Consider the following 18331-nt stretch of genomic DNA (forward strand, 5'->3'; position numbering starts at 1 on the left):
CTGCCAAATGCAGATCCTACTTGTCATTAGTCCAGAATCCCATTCCAGGATGTAAATGACAAAAAAGCAACACTTTGGACAGGATGCCAGTGCATAGCAAAAAGTATGACTGTGTGATCATAACGATGAAATGAGTGACTGTATAAAACTGACCCAGCACTTAGTGTTTTTTATTCTTTTCTCCCAAGTGTTCTAAAGGTGATTAACCTACTGAAATAATGTGGATAGTGAGTACGATACATAAACTATATAATATCCAAATCCTGTTTTAAAATATGAAATCAAACATTAAAATACATACCACTTTTATTGTAAAAATGTACTAAAGTAAAACAATAAAACATGGAAATGTCAGTTTACAGGAAATGTGGTAAATACTTTTCCCGTCAGTCAACTGTTGCAGCCATCCTTATGGCGTTTCGTGGGTGGCTCACACGGATTCTGCTTTAGGAACTCTCTCATCCTCTTCAGTGTCTCGCTGTATCTTGGGCTTGCCGCTTCTACCCATTTCTTAGCCTCTGGCTTCTTTCGGAATGCATACTTTGGAAAGTCGTCCATGCTCTTCCCAAAAACTTTGAAAAGGGTCTTCTCAAAACAGCTCTGCAGCTTGGCGATTTTGCTGGATTCCTGATAGGCAGAGTTGCAGTAAGGTATAGGTGAGGTAATCACCTTCATGCACCACAAACAAAACAAGAAAACAGGAGGAGAAGCCGATAAGGGCCCGAATGATCATACCTTTGAACTTTTTAGGATGCCAAACAGGAGCCGGACATCAGTCACAAACTGAGAGGGTGTGCGGTAAGGAGGTTTCAGTTCCCATGACAGACGGCCTTGTATGCTCATGATGCTGATGCTACGCGAGTAGCTAGATGTTGACTGAAATTGAAAAGAAGACACAAAATCCAGTTAATCACCCAGATCAGTGTACAGACAAACCATTCGACAATGGATGCTCTGCCGAGGCAAACCACACATCAAAAATTTCGCACCTCTCCTGGCTGGTACAGGGCCGAGCTGTATGTCTCACACAACAGCATAAGCAGCACATGTTCACATCTCTGCCAATGGGGGGGGGAGACAAGAGAGGAGAAAGGTGAGCCAATCATAACAAGCTTCCTAGTTAACCTACTGCTATACAGAACTTCTCTGCTTAGATATACATAAATACTCTATAGACACACACACAACACACACAGTGTCGTCTAAGTCTCTAATCTCCACTACTGAGCAAAATGACTGGACACATCCTGTTAAAAAGCTTGGTGGGAGAGGGCATTCATGAATGGGAGTCTGCTCACACCTCCACAGAAAAATAAAAATCTATTACATAGGATTGAAACCGCATAGCATTTATTGTGTTCAGCTATAGTCAAGCATTTACATACTCTCAGCATCGACATTTACAGTGCTCACAGAAAGTCCTGGGATGTTACTCCATTCATTTGTTTACAAAACAAATAAAATCGCATGGGAAGCAACCAGAAGGGTTCAGCACTCAAGTAGTAATAAATTGAAACCCAAATCATAGTTCTAAAAGAGCTGTTCTGAGTTAAAAAGTTCACTGACAACCGGTCTCATCGGGTACTTTTTAATTAGTAACACCTTGACAACAAACATTTGTGTTACCGCAATTAATAGCAAAATGGCACGAACGACACTTATTGAAAAAATGTCTGTGTGGAAGATATGTGCACATTGCTTGTTAATGGACTTAACCTATGAAAGCAATACATTTGCAACATTTTTGCAGAATTAAGCAAGCATCCCAAAACTTTCAGCACTGCATGCCATGGCAATATTGCACTTTCAATGATTTATACGACTATTCTCTGCAACTAAATGAGTATTTACCATGCATCTTCAATGCAAAAAAGATAAAAAAATTTGAGCAAGTTTTAATATACTGTAGGTTTTTTGAAACCATCACAGCATCAGAATTATATGCCTGAATGTTTTCATTCCAACCCACACTGCATTCAACCTGCCACATTCATTACTAGCCTATTAAGGACCGTATAAGCCTGATGAAAGTAGGGTTCTGGCAGGGGGAGGCGCCAGGAACAGGATTGAGAACCACTGATACACAAAATCAGGAGGAAGAAGAATGTGCTGGGTGTGAAATGGAGGCCAGTCTTAAAGCTAGGCTTACCCTCTGCTCCAGGAGGCTTAGAGATGGGTAGCCATCCACACTACTGCAGTACTGATCCCCCACATCCGAGAAGTCCCTGCACAGCATGCACTGCCAGTGGCTGCTGCTGGAGAATGACAGAGGAGCTAGTGAATAAGCTTAAGGTTCCATGAATGAAAGGACTGTCCAACGTATAGATGCTTACACTCAGTACAGCAACAACTCCAATACGACACAATACTTAAACTATATTTGGATTTCAGTGGTTGCCACAGTTAACCAAAAATTAGCTTCGATATCCGCTAATCCACAAACTATAGTTTAATTTGTTAATGCCGCTTCAGTTTGGTTTTTGGCTATGAAACCCTTAAAACATACCTAGAGCTAAAACTTTAGTATGTTGTAGCTTAGACAAAGACATTTCCAAATACATCGAGCATGCAAAACGATGATCAAAATTTTTACAATTAAATGAACAATTGAAACTACAAAATTACTTTACAGTCAACAATCAACATACAGTAAATCACAAAAAAACTGTTATGCTGGTGCATGATGGGATTCCAAGCGGACAATTCATAGTTGCTGCGGTCTGCATGGCTGCAATGCAGTTACACTTCTAGGGGGCTGCGCATCAGGCTCGACGTAGGATATGCGGCTGTGCCGTACCTACGGCATCGATTCCACGCAGAAGTATAAACTGGCCTTTAAGACTGTAAGGTCTTAACTCAGCTGAACTGCAGAGGTACACTACGCCGCTGAGCCGAGTCGACCAATCGCAGCTCGTGATTCCACAGTCACCCAACAGCATGCCAGACAGATGCATGCCTTCCCCTCGTTCTCAAAACTACTTAATATAATGGTGTTCTCTTCCCCAGATGCCAGACTGACACCAATACCAGTAGACCTATATTCTCGAATGAGTGACCCGTGCAGGTCTGCCCCGACCTGAGCACCTTACCTTGTTTCAGAGTTGACCGACGGGATGTGACACTTCCTGTGGAAGCTGTAGCTGCATACTGAACAAACGATTGCTGCCCCTGGGACGCGGCAAACGGCACAAAACCGCACCCAATCATTCACAGGAGGGGGAGGAGGGGCTCTCAGACAAGTGGACACAGTGACAGAATCCAGAGAGAGAGAAAACTGCAGGGGGAGACAGTAGTGGTGCAGTTTAGCGAAGGCTGAAGGAAAGTAGACAACCAGGTACAAGGTGAAGGGCACCTGACACTGTCATTAAAAACACAATGATGAGCAGCCGGGGGCAGTAGATACCTGGCCCTTTTCCTCCATTATCTGCAGCAGGATCTCATTCTTTTTGGTGCCTGGGACAACATAGAAGCGGGGCAGAGGACGACCCGGAGGGGGGATGGGGATGGGGATTCGAGTCAAGGAGACACAAGGCAGCAAGCACCTACGAGGATTGAAGGAGATTTACACTCATGAACAGTGTAGATGCAACTGATTGGCGTTAATTCAATTGATGGCGGCACTGGTGGCCATTAGACTGTATTACAGAATACATTGAAAAACCGAACACAGCAATGTATCAAAATAAAAGTCTGTTTTTAGGCCTGATATCTCCATTCACTGGACAGAAAACAGCCTAATTTATACCTGTCCACCGGCTCACTGTAAGCATGGATCCCTGTAAAGAAGTGATACAAAATAGAACAATCAATATATTAATCACGATTTTTTTGATTAAAGGTAAAACAAGTTTGGTTAGCACAGACAGCTGACACATACACTAGATAAATATGCAATACAAAAGTATTTTTGCACTATATGCCTGGCTGTACATTATCTACTGGTGTATGCATGAGAATTTCCCCCTGGTACCAACAAGGTTATTTTATTTAATTTTTATAGCCCCAAAGCAAAGCATTCCTCTCACTGGGAACACTGGCTAGAACAGCACATTTCATACTTACTGCCACTATCCAGGTTGGTCTCCCCACTGTCATCCTCCCCCTACAGGACAGAGAAGGCAGTCAGATGCAAAAGAGCTATTCCCATGTAGGACACTCAACATCAAACCGTGTACCTCCATGATACACCTACCTCAAGCGGACACATGAAACTCTCGTCTTCTAATTTAACCTGGGTGGAGCTTGGGGGGGACCCTACTTTGGCGTCCTTCAAACTGGTGACTCCCTCAGACATCTTCTGTTGACCCAGCCCAGGACTTAAGGAGTCTGCCTGAGGGGAGGTCACCATGCGTCCTTCCGGAGCCTCTCGGAAACTTGAAGGCGACGTGGAGGGATCTGATGAAATTGTAAAGTTCTGGTTCGGCTTGCATTCTCCACTTACAGTTGGGCTAGGAATTTGGCCACAAGCAGAAGCTGTGATCTGAATCTGTCCATTTGCCTGGGAAAGGTGCTGACCTGTGGTAATGTCAGGCTCTGCAAGTACAGCGGAGCGGTTTGCTTCAGTTGCTTCTCCATCGACAGGCATGTTCACGCCTACTGAGCTCACGTCTGTAGTCAGTTCAGTGGTGCTTATCCCAGCTGTGGTATTAGCTACAGGCATATCAATGAGTGTAACAGTTGCCCTGTTACCACTATCTGTGGTCAGTTCCTGAGACGCTACAATTTTGTTTCTGCTGCCTGCAGTCATGATGGTAGGGTGTTCAATGAGCACAGCTGTCTCACTGTCTGCCCCAGTGACCGTGGCTGCTATAACTGCATTTCCAACACCCGTGTTATTGTCTGCAGTGACCATAGTTACTGTCCCAATGTCTGTGCTCATGGGTGCAGTGACCTGAGTAGCCAGTCTCTCATCTGTGCTAAAAGGTTGGCTGCTGGCTGTACCCTCAGTAACCGAATCCTCAGTGACCAAAGGCATGTCTGCCTCCATTACTGTGGAGGTCGGTTCGTTCTCAGAGGCCGGGAGAACTTGCTTGGCTTCTGGCGAGCCGACGGCTTTGGGCAGCCTCTCGCAGGGAGAATCTGCGAGCGCTTTCACAGATAGCGCACTGTAGGGGTCGCCTAGAGACAGCTTGAGGACGGTCTGAGCTGAGCCTACACAGATGGCTGGTGTGTCGGCAGACCTCAGACTCTGAGGTGTGGTGATCTGGCTAAATGCATGTGCGGCTTGATGCTTAGGTTGCGTTGCAGCTGCATGAAATGTCTTTCCCTTTTCAAGGTTGGCTTTTACATTTTGCACCAATCCAATTGCATGGGGAGCCATGGGTACCATGACATTGACAAGAGAGGTAAGAAGGAGTGGCATGGGTAACGTCCTGGACGTCAGCATTAAGGGGGAGGCCGGGGCCACACCACAGGGAGCCGCAGAGTTCCCAGTCACCTTGGCTGTGTCCAACTGCACCGAACAGAGAGACACCATAGGTGTTTTTGTCCAAGAGTGATGTGGAATAACGGAAGGAGGACAAGGGACGAGGTGAAAGGGAGAGACTAAAGGAGGATGGGAATGTGGTCCCACAACAGAAGGGGGTGTGCAGGTAGTAGTGACAGGGACATGGGAACGTTCAATACTTTGGTGGGCCAAAGGAACGAGGTGTAGATCTGGTTGAACAGAACATGGTTTGGGGGTATCAGGGTTCTGCCTGGGTGGCGCAAGTTCGGGCGCGGGCCAAAGTTCGCGTTTAGCTGCAGAGTTCCCAGTCACCTTGGCTGTGTCCAATTGCACCGAACAGAGAGACACCATAGGTGTTTTTGTCCAAGAGTGATGCGGAATAACGGAAGGAGGACAGGAGACGAGGGGAGAGACTAAAGGAGGATGGGAATGTGGTCCCACAACAGAAGGGGGTGTGCAGGTAGTAGTGACAGGGACAAGGGAGCGTTCAATACTTTGGTGGGCCAAAGGAATGAGGTGTAGATCTGGTTGAACAGAACATGGTTTGGGGGTATCAGGGCTCTGCCTGGGTGGCGCAAGTTCGGGCACAGGAACAGGTTCGGGGGCGAGGCGAGGTTCGGGAGCGGGGCGAGGTTCGGGAGCGGGGCGAGGTTCGGGAGCGGGGCGAGGTTCGCGTTCAGCTGCAGATTTCCCAGTCACCTTGGGTGTATCCAATTGCACTGAACAGAGAGACAGAGTAGGTGTTTTTGTCCAAGAGTGATGCGGTATAACGGAAGGAGGACAGGAGACGAGGGGAGAGACTAAAGGAGGATGGGAATGTGGTCCCACAACAGAAGGGGGTGTCCAGGTAGTAGTGACAGGGACATGGGAGCGTTCAATACTTTGGTGGGCCAAAGGAACGAGGTGTAGATCTGGTCGAACAGAACATGGTTTGGGGGTATCAGGGCTCTGCCTGGGTGGCGCAAGTTCGGGCACAGGAACAGGTTCGGGGGCGAGGCGAGGTTCGGGAGCGGGGCGAGGTTCGGGAGCGGGGCGAGATTCGCGTTCAGCTGCAGATTTCCCAGTCACCTTGGGTGTATCCAATTGCACTGAACAGAGAGACAGAGTAGGTGTTTTTGTCCAAGAGTGATGCGGTATAACGGAAGGAGGACAGGAGACGAGGGGAGAGACTAAAGGAGGATGGGAATGTGGTCCCACAACAGAAGGGGGTGTCCAGGTAGTAGTGACAGGGACATGGGAGCGTTCAATACTTTGGTGGGCCAAAGGAGCGAGGTGTAGATCTGGTTGAACAGAACATGGTTTGGGGGTATCAGGGCTCTGCCTGCGTGGTGCAAGTTCCAGCGCGGGGCGAGGTTCGGGAGTGGGGCGTGGTTCGGGAGCGGGGCGAGGTTCGGGAGCGGGGCGAGGTTCGGGAGCGGGGCGAGGTTCGTGAACGGGGCGAGGTTCGGGAGCGGGGCGAGGTTCGGGAGCGGGGCGAGGTTCGTGAACGGGGCGAGGTTTCAGCGCGGGGCGAGGTTCGGGAGCGGGGCGAGGTTCGTGAACGGGGCGAGGTTTCAGCGCGGGGCGAGGTTCCAGCGCGGGGCGAGGTTCCAGCGCGGGGCGAGGTTCCAGCGCGGGGCGAGGTTCCAGCGCGAGGCGAGGTTCGGGAGCGAGGCGAGGTTCGGGAGCGAGGCGAGGTTCGGGAGCGGGGCGAGGTTCGTGAACGGGGCGAGGTTTCAGCGCGGGGCGAGGTTCCAGCGCGGGGCGAGGTTCGGGAGTGGGGCGAGGTTCGGGAGTGGGGCGAGGTTCGGGAGCGGGGCGTGGTTCGGGAGCGGGGCGTGGTTCGGGAGCGGGGCGTGGTTCGGGAGCGGGGCGTGGTTCGGGAGCGGGGCGTGGTTCGGGAGCGGGGCGAGTTTCGGGAACGGGGCGAGGTTCGGGAGCGGGGCGAGTTTCGGGAACGGGGCGAGGTTCGGGAGCGGGGCGAGGTTCGGGCGCGGGGCGAGGTTCAAATGCAGGTTCAGGATTCTTGCTTGGAAAGGGATGATCTGAAGATTTAAATGGTACGTTCTTCACCAAAATTCGACCTGAAGGAATGAAAGTGGGACAAACATTTAAATTTGTCATGAATAAATTAAATCAATTAAATTAATGTCATCAGCATTAAAAAGATTTTTTTTTTTAAGTTAATATTACAGCACATTGAAAGAACTAAATGTGTCTATCATCTATGGGCCGGGGAGAAAAAGTAGGACAGTAGGACACACTGATAATTGGAGACCCAAAGCGGACTTCAGACTGTTGAAGTGCCTGCCAGCAAAAACAAATGCATTTACAGAGTTTTCCCAGGGTGAGGGATTGACGACTCCAGACAATGAGGCAGCCTGAAGAAGCTACCAGTAACTGATAATCCTGAGTGAGCTGGTGAATTCTTAAATGCAGTATCATAGCCCCAACAAACACTGACTGAAAAATACAGATACCTATCTAGGTGAACATTACCACTAATGTTTCCCCGCTGGTTAAAAGGAATCTAATCAATAACTTAAAGCCTAGTTTGGGCCTTGAGTGAAGTGATGGGGAGAGAAGCCAGCCTTATTCCAGAAAAAAAAAAACACTCGTAACTGAATCCGATTCTCACTCATGATTTTACCCCATAACACAATAGCACAGCAAAAGAAGAGGTAGAAATAAAAAAAAATGCAATTTGCCACACACCATAATTAGTAATGATTTTGTGGAGTTCCTCTTCAAACTGAAGTTCCATGTCTATCATGGAAGTGGTTGGCTGGGTGGAGCAGGATAAAAGGATCTGCAGCTGCTGCTGGATCTTGGATGGGCATGTAGGTGAGGAACAGGAACTGGTGAGCAGACCACAAAGACCATTTACCACAGCCAATAATACTCCCAGGACCTCCGTCTCAGACTGCCCACCTCTTTCTTGCAGGTAAGCAAGGTATAATGGTCGTCCATATACAGGGCCCGCTCTGCGAAGGCCAAGACGTGCTCCTGATGTTCCTTCAGCTTTCTCAGTACCTCCTGCCTCTTAAAAATGCTGTCCATCTCACGTCCACAGTACCCCTAAGAACAGAAGAGCCATGCATAATCAAAACAGGTTCAGAAAAAAAGTAATCTCTAAATAAACAATTCTCCTGTTGCTCCTTGGAGCGGTCAAATGAGAAAGAAAGATCCCACCAGACTGTGACATCTGGCAGCTGCAGAGTGCTATTCAGTGATACAGTAATGTTTGCTTTGAGAATGGTCTGATTACAGCGCTGGACATTCTGCACATCCTCATGGAAAATTCTGAATCAATGTTACATTTATGTAGAGCTTTCCAAGACACCCGAAGCGCTTTACAGAACCAATTGGAAGCCACTTCAACCACCACCACCGTGTAGCCCCCACCTGGATGACGCAACGGCAGTCATTCTGTGCCAGCATGCTCACCACACAGTAGCTAAGGTGGTGATGGGGCAGGAGAGAATTCACCAATTAGATATAGAGGATGATAAGGAGGCCAGATTTGAGGACCACAGTGGGCAATCTTAGCTAGGACATCGGGGTACCACCCCTACTCTTTCACAAGATGCCCAGGGATCCTTTACAACGTCAGAAAGTCAGGTTTTACATTTACACTGGGGCATTGAGATCCACACAGACCACAGTATGGGTTAACCTGTTGGCCACACCAACACCTCTTCCAACAGCAACCAAGCTTTACTAGCTGGTCTCCCATCCAAGTACTGACCATGCCCAAACCTGCTTAGCTTCAGATAGATTACCTAGTCTGACCTGCAGGTGGTATGGTGGCCGAGTCCAGAGAATACTGTGAAGCTGTTGCACGTACCTTCATTTCCTCGACCAGCTGTATCGCCCGTGCCACCAGCACATTGCGGAGAGAGAGGATGGTGTCCCGAAGATCCATCTTCACCTTGTACTGCACGAGTGTGAGGTCTGAAAGCCTGAGGGACCCAGCAACAGACATTAAGTTTAACAAGGGACTTGGAACAGCACTCATGGAGGTGATGGGCAGGGCAAAAACGGCTTGCGAGACCTGACCTTCCATCCAGGTCTAGTAGGCTTTTCTGAACATGACTCTTCTGACACCGAACCTTCTCCATCAGTTTGCGGACATCTTGCTTTAAATCAGCCATGACCTCACTGACAAACTGGAACCTGAGACAGAACACAAGACTCAACATTCAGTCAATCTGGTCCACCACTCAGGTAAGGCATACAAAGAGGTACCTAGTGTGTAAGTTTAATTATAATTATAGGCAATGTCCATAAATATCTAGGGCACAGTCGTATTAACCTACAGGCCACAATATACAAAAATATACAAGTGACATCAGGATTATATGAAGCTCTGAAAGTTTTTGGAAGTTAAAGTAAACACGTGTGACATTTTGTCATTATTTAACTTACCAAAATAAAATGTTATTAGTAAAGAAAAGAAAAAAAAACCTACCCTCTGTGCCAGTGCACTCGGAACTCTCAGTAGACAGAAAATACAAATCAAAGATGAAACGGCACGCTATCATTCAGAGCAGGGGCGGAGCTATAGGCGGGGCAGGTGGGGTCCCCGCCCCTGGGCCCTCCCCCCAGCCAAAAGAGGACCCTCCCATATACTAAATACACATAAAGTTACAATGATATAACTTCTTCAAAGCTCTTGACAGCCAGAACATATTACTTCCACTGCACTTATGACTTGCGATTTTATATATGACTATAGATTTTATAGATGACCGATCTGTGTTTTGCCCCGGGGCCTTGTGTGCAGTTGCTCCGCCACTGATTCAGAGGATGGTATTATTTTAGACTGGGCTTGAAGCGCCTTACCGGTGATTCCTGTGGTACGTCAGCTGGCAGTCACGACAAGTCAGCTGATCACATGACAGGCAAAAGAGCTTCATTGGTTCTTGTTTATGTATGAGGCAGAAGGTTATAGGAACACAGCCTGAAATGAAGTAGAGTCAGTGAGAAATCTGAAGGAGAGGAGCTTAACTTAAAGGAGGACAAATATGTAAAACGAACATGCCTATGCATACTTTTCATGAAAAGCTGTTTTGTTATTGTAGCTTGTTCCGGGCCCAAGACTTTGAATAAAAATTTTATGTGGACTATTGATCACCAAATTCAAGAACCCTTGCAATATGCTGAGTACGAACCTTTCGACAGTTGCTGTGGCAGGACCTCATGGTCTCGGGTCACCCTCACTCTCCTGTGGGCGAGTACACAGGCTGCACACAGGGCCTCGCCGCACTCCACACACCAACCAGAAACTGCTGTGTCCTCACAGCCCCCACACTGAGCAAGAGAATCAAGAGTCATGTTCAGAGGAGACCCAGATTCGGCACAAGACCGCTGGCTACTCAATGTGTGAGAGTGTATGAAGCCAGAGGAGATGCATTAAGCAAGCAACTCAGACTAGGCTGTGCTTTATCACCATAAATGGATGTAACGCCAGGTGCCTAGAATATAAGAGCAGTAGGATTTGATGGAGTTAAACTCTTTTTGGTTTGAAATTAACTGTTCTTATCTGCTCAGTGCATCCTAAAACAAAATTCTCATATGTAACAGAAACTGTCCCAACCATTAAAGCGCTACTGGAGCATTTGCAGTTCTCTTCATTCCCCAAACTCCAAAATACACTTTATTCTAATATAACATCACCTTGCTTTCCACTTGGTCTCCGGAATTGTAGGTGTGCCCCCTGAAGAATGGATCATTCTTGACCTCCATGAGCGTGTACTTGCCGTTACACACTGGACACACTAAAAGGAGGAGGAGGAGAGAGAGAGAAAAGTACTATAGTCATGACAGAGAAGAGCAGGTCAGGTCAGGTCAGCTCTGAAATCCCACACGCTCCACACTCACACCAAACACAGTAATCTAGCTTAACTCCTCTCAGTTTCATATGCATTAGAAGCCTTGCCCTTCCTCCATGCAAAATATTAAAGACTGTGTCAGTAGACTCTTAACATACACAGGCAAACACAGACCAAAACCAACCCCACATAAAATGGCGATGCTAACCACATATCCATAAAACACAAGCATGTTAGAATAACACAGTCCAGAGACTATCTTGCTTATCTGCATTTTCCATGACACATTTATGGCTCAACATTTAATTAACTTACTGTCACTCTAGCTCTTATGTGTTATAAAACAGACACGTTTCATTTTAGACCACGTTTTAAAAAAATCTGCATATAACAAACAGGTTTTTTGGTATTTGTTCTGTACAGAAACTAAACAGGTTTTAACTTAAGTGAAGCCTGTTACCACACAGGCTTAGATAATTACAATATGGTGACCGCAACAATAATATAGCGCCGACTGAGGTGTCCTACCTAATGAGCACCACTAGAGGGACACACATTCGGTTATACAGACCACTATACAATAGTTTTTTGGAGGGACATAGTTATGATGGGATTTTAAAGTGCTTAATAAAGTTCAGTTTGTTATACATTTGCTTGAATAATTAAAGTTGCCAATTTCACCAAACTATGGTATCATCTGCTAAAAGAAATCACAAATAAGAACATAAGAACTATACAAACGAGAGGAGGCCATTCGGCCCATCGAGCTCGCTTGGGGAGAACTTAACTAATAGCTCAGAGTTGTTAAAATCTTATCTAGCTCTGATTTAAAGGAACCCAAGGATTCAGCTTGCACTACGTTATCAGGAAGACTATTCCATACTCTGACTACACGCTGTGTAAAGAAGTGCTTCCTTAAATCCAGTTTGAAATGTTCTCCCGCTAATTTCCACCTATGGCCACGAGTTCTTGTATTTGAACTAATGCTGAAGTAACTATTCGGTTGAACAGCATCCAAACCTGTTAGAATCTTATAGACCTGGATCATGTCCCCCCTCAGTCTCCTTTGCTTGAGGCTGAACAGATTTAGCTCAAATAACCTTTCCTCGTATGACATTCCTCTAAGACCAGGAATCATTCTTGTGGCCCTACGCTGCACCTTTTCTAAGGCCGCTATGTCGTTTTTAAGATATGGTGACCAAACCTGTACACAATATTCTAGGTGAGGTCTCACCAAGGAATTGTATAATCTTAGCATTACCTCCCTTGACTTAAACTCCACACACCTGGAGATATACCCCAACATCCTATTGGCCTTTTTTATTGCTTCCCCGCACTGGCGAGAATGAGACATGGAAGCATCAACATACACACCAAGGTCTTTCTCATAATCAGCTACCTTTATTTCAGTAGGTCACATAAAATACCTGGACTTTATATTTCTGCTCCCTACATGGAGTACCTTACATTTGTCTATGTTAAATTTCATCTGCCAGGTGTCAGCCCAGTCACTAATTAAATTAAGATCCCGCTGTAGCTGCTGAGCCGCTAGTTCAGTATCTGCTACACCACCCACCTTGGTGTCATCTGCAAATTTCACCAGTTTACTGTATATATTGGTGTCTATATCATTTATGTAAATTAGGAACAAAAGTGGTCCTAAAATTGAACCCTGCGGTACCCCACTATGAACGCAGGCCCACTGTGACATCGAGCCTCTTATAACTACTCGCTGCTTCCTACCCGTTAACCAGTTATCAATCCAAGTCGCTACAGTTCCTAAAATACCTGTCGCTTTGAGTTTAAGTGAGAGCCTCTTGTGGGGAACAACATCAAAAGCCTTTTGGAAATCTAAATAGATGACATCATAGGCCTTCTTATCATCAACTTCCTGAGTAGCTTCCTCAAAGAACTCCAACAGATTTGTTAAACAGGATCTACCTCTCCTAAATCCATGCTGGCTATCCCTCAAAATGTTATTTGAGTCCAGGTAATCTACCATTTTCTCTTTGATTATAGCCTCCATAACTTTACCAGTTATACAAGTTAGACTGATTGGCCTATAGTTTGACAAATTACTTCTATCCCCTTTTTTGAAAATGGGCGTTATGTTGGCATGCTTCCAATCAGAAGGTACCACACCTTCAGATAAGGATTTTTGAAACAGTAATGTTAAGGGTCGGCAAATAATATCCCTCATCTCTTTTAACACTATAGGTAAGATGCCATCAGGGCCCTGTGATTTATTTATTTTGAGCTTAGCTAGGCTTTGCAAAACATCAGCTTCAGTTATATATATATATTAGTTATAGACGATGTTGGATTAGTAATAAGAACTGGTAAGTTACTAGTGTCCTCGACAGTGAATACCCGTGCAAAACTATCATTGAACTCATTTACTATGTCAATGTCGTTTTCAATTATAAGACCCTTACTATCCTGCAGATGAGTAATTTCAGCTTTTCAATGGTCTATGAGCCGTCCCAATGAAAGCTGCAGTGCCTATAGAAAGTCATCACACCCTTTTGCAAGTTACTTTACTTGCTACAGCCTGAAATCAATACGCACTCAAAAAAAAAAAAAAAAAAAGCTTTATTTACAAATTTTGCAGTACAACACCAGACTACTGAAAAGAAAGTCAACATCTCTGGCATTTAATTAAAAAATGAAAAACCAGAATGACAGGGTTGGAAGAGTAATCAATCCCACATTTTAATACTTAGTACTTAATTCTTAGAGCAACCTTTTGCTGTAATTTCAGCCACCAATCTCTTTGGATTCATCACTACTACCTTTACACACCTAGACTGGGGAATGTTTACCCATCCTTCCTTGCAGAATTGTTGAAGTTCAGTCAAATTCTGTGATGAACAGCAATGGACTGCTCAAGTCCATCCACAGTGTCTTTATTGGTTTTAAGACAAGACTCTGACTTGGCCACTCAAGGACATTCACCTTCCTATCCTTAAGACACTGTATTGTGCTTCTGGTGGTATGTTTAGAATTGTCATGTTGAAGGGTGAATGATCTACCCATCTTCAGCTGTCCTGCAGAGGGCCGCAGGTTTTCCTCAAGAATTTGGCTGTACTTTGCAGCATCCATTTTCCCTTCGATCCTGACCAATCGACCAGCCCATGCTGATGAGAAACACCCCTACAACATAATGCTGCCACCAATAGGGCTGTCACAAGTTTTAAATGATGATTGTCATGCAAATAATTGCGATTTGTATTTTTCTGTTCATATCAGCGTAGGGTTAGCCTGATCATAGTTTAATATTGCATATACACCTTATGAAGAACTGAATATTGAATATTGGAATATAAATTGCATTTTCCTTTTAAGCTTTGTAAACAAAAATGGTAGAGGCCTGATAGGACATTAAAGTTAAACACCCCAAGATGGTGTTGCCCCTTCCTGATCCATACCACCTGCCCGATTTTATCTCACACGTTTGCACCGCCCTATCTACTCATCCTGCCACTTTATGGCAAATCATATTGTCTACATTTATAGCATTTAAGTGTTTATTCCAGTCGTCCATTTCCAGTTTTTGGTTCAACACTATTACCTAAATATCCCATATCTGACATTTATATTTTCATAAGCTGAAACTACTGCAAGCTATTTCCCGACGCATGTTTAAGATGCCAAACTTCATATGCCTTGTCCACACATACACGGGTATTTTTTAAAACGGTGTTTTAAAACACAAACATTCTTTAGTGCATTGACAGGGGAAACAACTAAAACTTAACCAATATAGTATGTCACAGTTCAGAACTCCCTAGCTCAGAGGCTGCAATCATAAGCATGCCATGGCAGGCCATACTGAAAAGAAAACTGCACTGGCTAACCTTATCAATTATATACAAGGCCTGGTGCAGACCTTTTTCAACCTCCTTCAGATGCGTGTTTTCTATGGGTCAATGACAGCTGTTAAACCATAATGTTTGCACAAGAAGCACAAAACACACAGAATTACAGGCGCAAGTAAACATGACATGACATGAGAGGGGAAGTTCTGCGTATTGTTTATACATAATCAGAGCTAGATAAGATTTTAACAACTCTGAGCTATTAGTTCAGTTCTCCCCAAATGAGCTTGATGGGCCGAATGGCCTCCTCTCGTTTGTAAATTTCTGATGTTCTTATGATTTAAATAATTCTCAAAACAAATCAATTCACATTCAATGTAGTTAGTGGATTTCATCTAAACGGGTGGGCCCAGCTCTCAATCTGCCAGTGTATGAGCCCGACACACGAACAGCAAGCCAGCCATGGAACATTAGGGGACAGATAGGACGTTGCACACAGATAGAGTCGCTCCTGCTGTGATAAAATAGACACCACAGCAATTTTTCAAATCATCCTTTTTCTTGTGACAGAACGGTCCCCATCGGACCCCCTCAAACACCAATAATCAATCATTTTGACACAAACCGTACAACACTACAGTCTGACAGGCAGCAGTCATGGCCAAGAGAAAATCCAGATACGGACTCAGCAACATGGAAGGGAGGGAAAGGCCTCCCTCAGTCGACATTTCCACATCAGCCATTTCTCTACTGATTCCTTAAGAGAATCCGAAGCCAACAAGAATTCCTGAACTGGCTGATGCGTTTACATTTTGTGGAAATATTCATAAATATTTCATAATGCTGAACACACACGAGTGTGAAGCAAATATGATTATTGCTTATTAGTACTGGTAATAAACATTTAAAAGGGCAAAATGTGAAACGCTGAAGACAGGGGACATTTTTTCCTTTGAAGGTAAAAACTAAAATGATTCATGAAACTTGCAAACCTATTCCAAAATTCATTCTAAAGTTTGCACATAGGAAGGTTCATCGGTCCATTATTTCTCGCAGATCGAGCACAAAACAATGGGATAGGAAGAGACCAGTGTGCTAAACACAGGGGTCAGGGGGGTCCGACACCCCCGATTAACCCACGAGACCCCTGAAAGCCTCAAAAACAAAATTTTAAGGGGGTCTCAAGATCGGTATTGCGCAACAATAGGGAGATGGGGACCCCCCCCCCCCCCGAATATTGACGGGTGTTTCGCACAAGGGAAGAGACCCATTACATGCTTAATAAAGTAAATTCTCCTAAAGTATTACAATTAATTAAAATTATTAAAGTGTTTTGAACGACTGCATAGATTTGCAACAACACACTCATTTCCAAGGGGATAAATCAAGAATAATATCATGGCGCTCCAACTACGACAAGAAACAAACTCTTTTAAAAATCCGGACTGAACGGAAATCTGCCAATAGATGTACAGAAAAAAATGTTGGATTTTCAACCTTAAATATTAATGAACAGAATGCGAAAAAAAATGTTCTAGGGCTCAGTATTTGTGCCTCCTACATAAGGAAAAACAAAACAAGTAATGAAAATAAGAGCAAGCCAACCTCACCTCGAACATCTTCCTGGGCGCCCGGCTGCAAACACACTTTGCACAAGGAGTGCAGACACGGCAGGAGCTGGGGACACGTGTGGGGACTGTGGGCCGCTCCGCAGGCACCGCAAGTCCCGAAGCCACAAGCCGCCACGGGCGCTGCGACCTCAGTTATCCTTTCGACTGACCCGTCGGACATTTCTGCAGCAGTCACAGCAGTCTGAGCGCATAACACATACTCTCACCACATGAGAATGGCTCAACCTCACCAGCAATTTTTGTGCTATTCCCAGAGTTTTTGAGTCAATTAACTCGAATTTCGCGAGGCTGAAACATTCTCGCCGTTTTTTAGCGCATCTGTGTTATGCGTTTCCCTGTCGTAAAAGCCAGGAGGAAGTAGGAATTCGATGCCCGCCACGCAGTTTGAAGCAGCCCAACCAATCCACTTTAAGTCGTAGCGATCCCGCTTGGAACACCCAAAATGGAATTAAATAGGTTGGAGAACTGTCTAATTTTCGCTATATGTCATATGAACCATGGAGAAAAAAAAACATTGTTCCAAGTAGTGACTTACTCAATACCTACACTGCCCCTCTAAAGATGGGTGCGTGGATATCGGTAAATATTATACTAGCCACCTTAGTGCTCCCATTTACCCCCTACCCAGTTCAGCACAAACCACGCCCACCACCGCAGCGGAATCCTCGACTAGGATCCATTTCATTGGCTAACAGCACGAATATCTGATACGAATTGTAGCGCCAAGGTTGGAATTTTAAGTTAGTAATGTGAAGAACAATAAGCGATCGATCAGCCCGTAAACAAAATCTGGGAAAGCAAGAGATGTACAAGAGTTGCCATTAACTGTAAATGCTGAACCAATAGCGGAAATGGGTTATTTTCGTGAGCATTAACGAGATTAAACACAGAAAGTGAAATGGCTTGAATCACAAACAATATCAGTGTTGTATGGCTGTGGACATCACTAATCTGTGATTAAAAGCCGTCTAGCTACATTTGGTTAAAAGATATTACAGCCGAAAAACGTAATATCGACTTTATTGCAGTGCATCAAAAATGTATCAACATTCCATGATTGCAGTCGAGGACTGAGAACGCTGATAATGAAGTGCACTATATAATTTCTTATGCGCTGCCTACACTGCCTTCAAAATTTCTGATGGTACTATACTCTCTTTCACCCGTATTCATAAGCTTTCAGAAAACGTGCAGAAATACGGACTATAGGTATCTGTCTACGTATTTAAAGTTGAGTTGCTACCCGACCTGAGGACACGAGAAGGGTCCAACTGCAGAGTGCAGATGCTTGTAGAGTGGAGCTCCACCGGAAATACGTCACCTCTACAGGAAACACGTGGCCTCAACTCTGTGTCACAGTGCATAAACCCTAACCTTAACCTTAACCCAGTCCCTAACCCTAACCGGAGCTCCACTTTACGTCCTTAAAGATCACGTGTTTCCTGTGGAGGTGACGTATTTCGGGTGGAGCTCCACTCTACAGGCGTCTGCAGCTAGACCCTCTTGGAGGACACCGCTGTGGGGCCGGAAATCACATGTTCTCCATTTCTGGCCCGGACATGACGTTATGCAAACGTCAGGAACGCATGCGAAATTTATTATACTACTACTACTACTACTACT

At 45.2% G+C, this 18331-nt stretch overlaps 1 protein-coding gene across 6 annotated transcripts; it reads right to left on the reverse strand.

The window, feature by feature from the left end:
• Window positions 1-288: 288 nt before the first annotated feature.
• LOC111838308 (uncharacterized) lies at window positions 289-18064 on the reverse strand. 6 transcript variants are annotated; one of them, XM_072705816.1, is made up of 18 exons: window positions 17957-18064; window positions 16688-16889; window positions 11105-11205; window positions 10600-10738; window positions 10271-10388; window positions 9485-9601; window positions 9273-9387; window positions 8357-8503; window positions 8141-8252; window positions 4193-7509; window positions 4063-4102; window positions 3746-3776; window positions 3404-3542; window positions 3090-3274; window positions 2150-2255; window positions 990-1058; window positions 736-876; window positions 289-627 (listed from the first exon to the last, which is right to left on the reverse strand). In XM_072705816.1, exons 2-18 carry the CDS (start codon window positions 16866-16868, stop codon window positions 391-393), a joined length of 5295 nt encoding a protein of 1764 aa, XP_072561917.1. In that variant the 5' UTR covers window positions 16869-16889; window positions 17957-18064; the 3' UTR covers window positions 289-390. The 6 variants fall into 6 exon arrangements, with proteins under 6 accessions (XP_072561917.1, XP_023656921.2, XP_072561918.1 ...); XM_023801153.2 differs by having other exon boundaries at window positions 4193-4395; window positions 4516-7509; window positions 16688-18062; XM_072705817.1 differs by having other exon boundaries at window positions 16688-16870; window positions 17957-18057.
• Window positions 18065-18331: the final 267 nt, after the last annotated feature.

This window comes from Paramormyrops kingsleyae, chromosome 23 (assembly GCF_048594095.1).
Source record: "Paramormyrops kingsleyae isolate MSU_618 chromosome 23, PKINGS_0.4, whole genome shotgun sequence".
NCBI lineage: Eukaryota > Metazoa > Chordata > Actinopteri > Osteoglossiformes > Mormyridae > Paramormyrops > Paramormyrops kingsleyae.